The sequence below is a fragment of the Macadamia integrifolia genome, chromosome 12, assembly GCF_013358625.1.
Source record: "Macadamia integrifolia cultivar HAES 741 chromosome 12, SCU_Mint_v3, whole genome shotgun sequence".
Classification (NCBI taxonomy): Eukaryota; Viridiplantae; Streptophyta; class Magnoliopsida; order Proteales; family Proteaceae; genus Macadamia; species Macadamia integrifolia.
In genome coordinates, this window is record NC_056568.1 from 2,790,732 (window position 1) to 2,794,818 (window position 4,087).

Genomic DNA, 4,087 nt, shown 5'->3' on the forward strand with positions numbered 1-4,087 from the left:
AAAAAAAAACTCTTCCTTTGTTCTTTCTAACAATCTTATGAGTATTTGAGTATCTTTGTTTTCCGAGGATTTGTTGGATTTGGGGTTTGTTTTCCCTTGGAAGCTTTTGCACCAAAAAATAAGAAATAGTAAATAAATATTCAAATACAGCAGCCGTATGGTTGTGCAAGGAAGCTTCAAGCACAAGGTCATTATTTTTTAAACAAAGCAAGGAAGAACAATGCGGTGGAGAAAGGGACAACGAAAGTAAGTCTCGCTACTCTCTCTCTCTCTCTCTCATTTGTTTGTTTTGATTGAGGTGGAAAAAGGGACAACGGAAGCATTTGGTTTCAGAAACATACATCACAGGGCGATGGAGATCGGTTGGTCCCTTTGTCACTGTCAATCCCTTCTTTGCCATTGATCTGTCACACCTCGCCGTCAATATCTCTGTCGCCATTTGAGTCCAAAAATCTTTGCCGTGGTGATGGAGGTGAGTGGAATGTCCAATGTGAGGGTTCGACTATAGGGATTGGGGTTAGAAGGATAGGAATAAAGGTATAATTGACAATAAAAATTTTGGTAAGGGTAGAATGGTAGAATCATACTTTAACATCCATAACTAACAGTTTACTAATCAAATCATCTGACAGGGGAGGTGTGAAATTTTTGAAAACACAAGAAAAGGGAGTAGAATAAACGCAAACTTGAGGGGAGGGGAATGGAAATTTCTCTACTAATTACTGCACAGGGCAGTGTCAGGACTCAGTAGACGTTAGAAAGGTTTTTTATTCGTTATCTAATAAAAAAATGTTTTTTTATTCCCATTTTTTATTCAGTTTTGCCTTCTTAATCGTTCGGACGTGAATCGTTACATACGGATTGGATCAGAGATTCTTAAATTCCCAAGAGTTTGATAGTTGCAGAGTGAAAAATGGGGGACGCAGGCAGCAGTATTATGGACGGTCGGTGGTCACTCAAGGGAATGACTGCTCTTGTCACTGGTGGAACCCGAGGGATTGGGTTCGTATTCTTTCCCCATATATAAATATAAATTATCCCCTTCTCCTTCTTAAATATTTTAAAAGGGAAATTTTTGTGGTATATCTGTGTCGCAGGTATGCCGTTGTCGAGGAATTATCCGGACTAGGGGCGGCCGTGCATACCTGTTCTCGAAACGAAGCCGAACTCAATGGGTGCTTGCGTGACTGGGCGGAAAAGGGTTTCCAAGTTACAGGGTCGGTCTGCGATGCTTCTTCTCGACCTCAACGAGAGAAACTCATGGAGACTGTGTCCTCTGTTTTCGGTGGCAAGCTCAATATCCTTGTAAGTTTTGTTTTCTCTCCGTTTTCTATTTTCTTTGGGTACTTTCGGACCTTAAAATGGGGAGAGACTGTTCAGATTTTCTCCTGTTAATTTGACATGTTGTATATAAATATAGAAATTTAATATCGCAACAGACGGTAGAAAAATCACATAACACCCTCGAAGAAGATTTTGATGGGAGAAATGGAGGACATATGGTATATAATGTTGAAATTCAAGAACCCACTGAACGGTGATCAGAGAAAAATTTGAAGGCTTTTGCATGGTTCTAACGCCAGTAGATGAGTCCTCTGTTTCTTATCCCAGAGAACAATACGTTTAATCTATAATAATGATAATGCTATCACTGAGATTGGGAGTCATCGCATGGGAAGGAGATAATTCAATATTATGACATCAATGCATCTTTGGAATTTGAATAGCTGTGAGCTTTTAAATTCTTCATTAGTAGAAAAAAATTCTTCAGTAAATTCAAAAGGAAGAGAGAGAGACGCCCTGCTTTCTCTCTCAATAGCTTGGGGTATCCAACAAGCTATCAACCATATCTCAAGCTGAATGAAAATGTCCCCACCAGTTAAGGGGTTCTAAGGCAGGGATGCCACTGTCTTGTGTTTGAGCAACTACTGCAGGCGGGTCCAAAATCCTGCTAGGATTAGTAGAAAATTAAGAAACACACAGAGCATTGCAGAAATAAATAAGAAAAGTATCGAGGATTTAATGCTAAACAATTTTATAGGGCTACTGTTGTTAAACTAATGATGATAATGACTAAATAGAACTGATAACTTATCTGAAACAGTCGCTCAAAAAGCCTTAGTTGAAGTCTTGTAAACACGAACTGGATTGTGCTGCATATGTTGAAAGTAAGTGATCATTAAGATTGTAAACCTTGTGCTTGTTAGTTGAACATATTTCAGCTTCCTTGTTTATAGACTCCAATAATTGCTGTTCTTTTTTTTTTTTTTTTTTTTTTTAATACATTTCCTTTTTAGTCATCCGAGTGAATTTTATTTGTAAAGAAGCATCCTTTCAAGTAGTCCAAGTTTTGGATATCTACAATTTTATACATCAAATTGCATGTTTTTGGATATCTGCGTAGTTTTAAGTCAAATTTGACTAATTCTCAAGTAGATTTTTTTTTCCTGGTGGGGGTGGGGGTGATGGTGATCAGCGTTGATTGATGTTCCCCAAAGGAAGCGCACAATTCCATCTTAAGTTTGCAAGATTTTAACTTGTATGTGTCTTACAAACTGTCTAAATGATCTCAACTTAATTCAAACCCAACTCAGTCTTATCCCAGTTAATGAATATATATATATATATATATATATATTTTATGGCTCTTGTGGTGAATGCTTTTTTACCATATGGCAGTGGAAATTCTTGCCAACTGTAAGAAACGCATACATCCTCTCTCTTTGTAGGTTGGATTCTTATTTAAACATGATCTACGACTTTGATGATGTTCATTCAAGAATGATGGTGTTTCTGTTTTTCCTTCCTTTTACTTTTGAACAAGTAAAAGAATTTTATAACAATTGAGATGCACCAACCAAAAAGCCAGTTGTAACAACAAATGTGCAATGTCCCATAGAACTTTATCAGAAAGGAACCATGCACCTGAAAACCAGCTCATGAGTTAACAATAAGAGTTATGTCCCATACTGAAAAACCACTAGCTGAAAGGTCTCTTATGTTCCAAAAGAAAGATTTCATTTTGGCATCGGTCCTATAGGTTGGTTTGGATAATTATGCAGCTCCTTCCCCTTCACATTGCGGTACCATGAGGGTTTTATGTCCCCTAACTTATGCTTTCCCAAGTTAATCTCAAAACTTTATGAAACCTTCCAGCTTCAGCAACTTGGGGAAATGAAGTAGCTATTTATTTGCATTTTTATTTCCCAAGAACAAGGATCCAAAATAAGCTTTTCTCTGGACTTCCGCCTAGTACCGAATGAATACTCACAAGTGATCATCTAAGAACCTAAGGGATGATTCTTGTTAAATGTTTGTAAGCATATTCTTAAATCCCACTGTCCTAAAATTAGCCTGGAGGCAGTCTTTTGCATGTTGAGAGTGTGTGTGATCTGTTTCTCTGGGTTGGGGTAAGGCGGGTATGTCCCCTCCCCACCTTGTACCCTACTTTATTATTATAATTATTTCAATAAATTTTAAGGGCTTCCCAGGGTCCCAGATAATATTCTGGTTATTAAAAAAAAAATTAATAAATAAAATAAATGAGGTAGTCTTGACTATTTATTGTAGCTAGAGTTCTACTTGTCCGGAAGTTTTGTTGTCATTTTGGGTTATTGTGTATATATTTTTGTGAGACTCAAATTTCAGTTTCTGTCAAGCATCATATTTTCACATATTTTTATTTTATTTTAAGGGCTGTTGATCTGTTCAAATCATTGGGACTCTATCTAGACACTTTCTTTTGATGAATAAAGGTTGCAATGCTTGTTTATCTTCTTTCTAGATAAACAATGTTGGTACAAATATAAGGAAGCCAACCATCGAATACACTGCTGAAGAATATTCTTTCCTGATAGCTACCAACCTGGAATCTGCGTACAATCTATGTCAACTTGTACATCCTCTTTTGAAATCATCAGGAATGGGAAGCATTGTATTCATCTCCTCCGTTGCTGGTGTTGTGGCCGTTAATACCGGCACTATTTATGCATCAACCAAGGGTAATACTCCTAAACCTATGCTACATATTATCATGAGAAAGTTGACAGTTGGAAAATTGTAGTGTTTGATTTGAAAGTTGTGAGAT

The 4,087-nt window shown here is 37.1% G+C and overlaps 1 protein-coding gene across 1 annotated transcript; it reads left to right on the top strand.

Moving 5' to 3' along the window:
* The first annotated feature begins 761 nt into the window (after positions 1-761).
* On the top strand, positions 762-4,063 carry LOC122057936 (tropinone reductase homolog At1g07440-like). Its single transcript, XM_042620301.1, has 3 exons — positions 762-1,002; positions 1,098-1,305; positions 3,785-4,063. The coding sequence occupies exons 1-3, from the start codon at positions 914-916 to the stop codon at positions 4,061-4,063; spliced, it is 576 nt and encodes a 191-aa protein (XP_042476235.1). The 5' UTR covers positions 762-913.
* Positions 4,064-4,087: the final 24 nt, after the last annotated feature.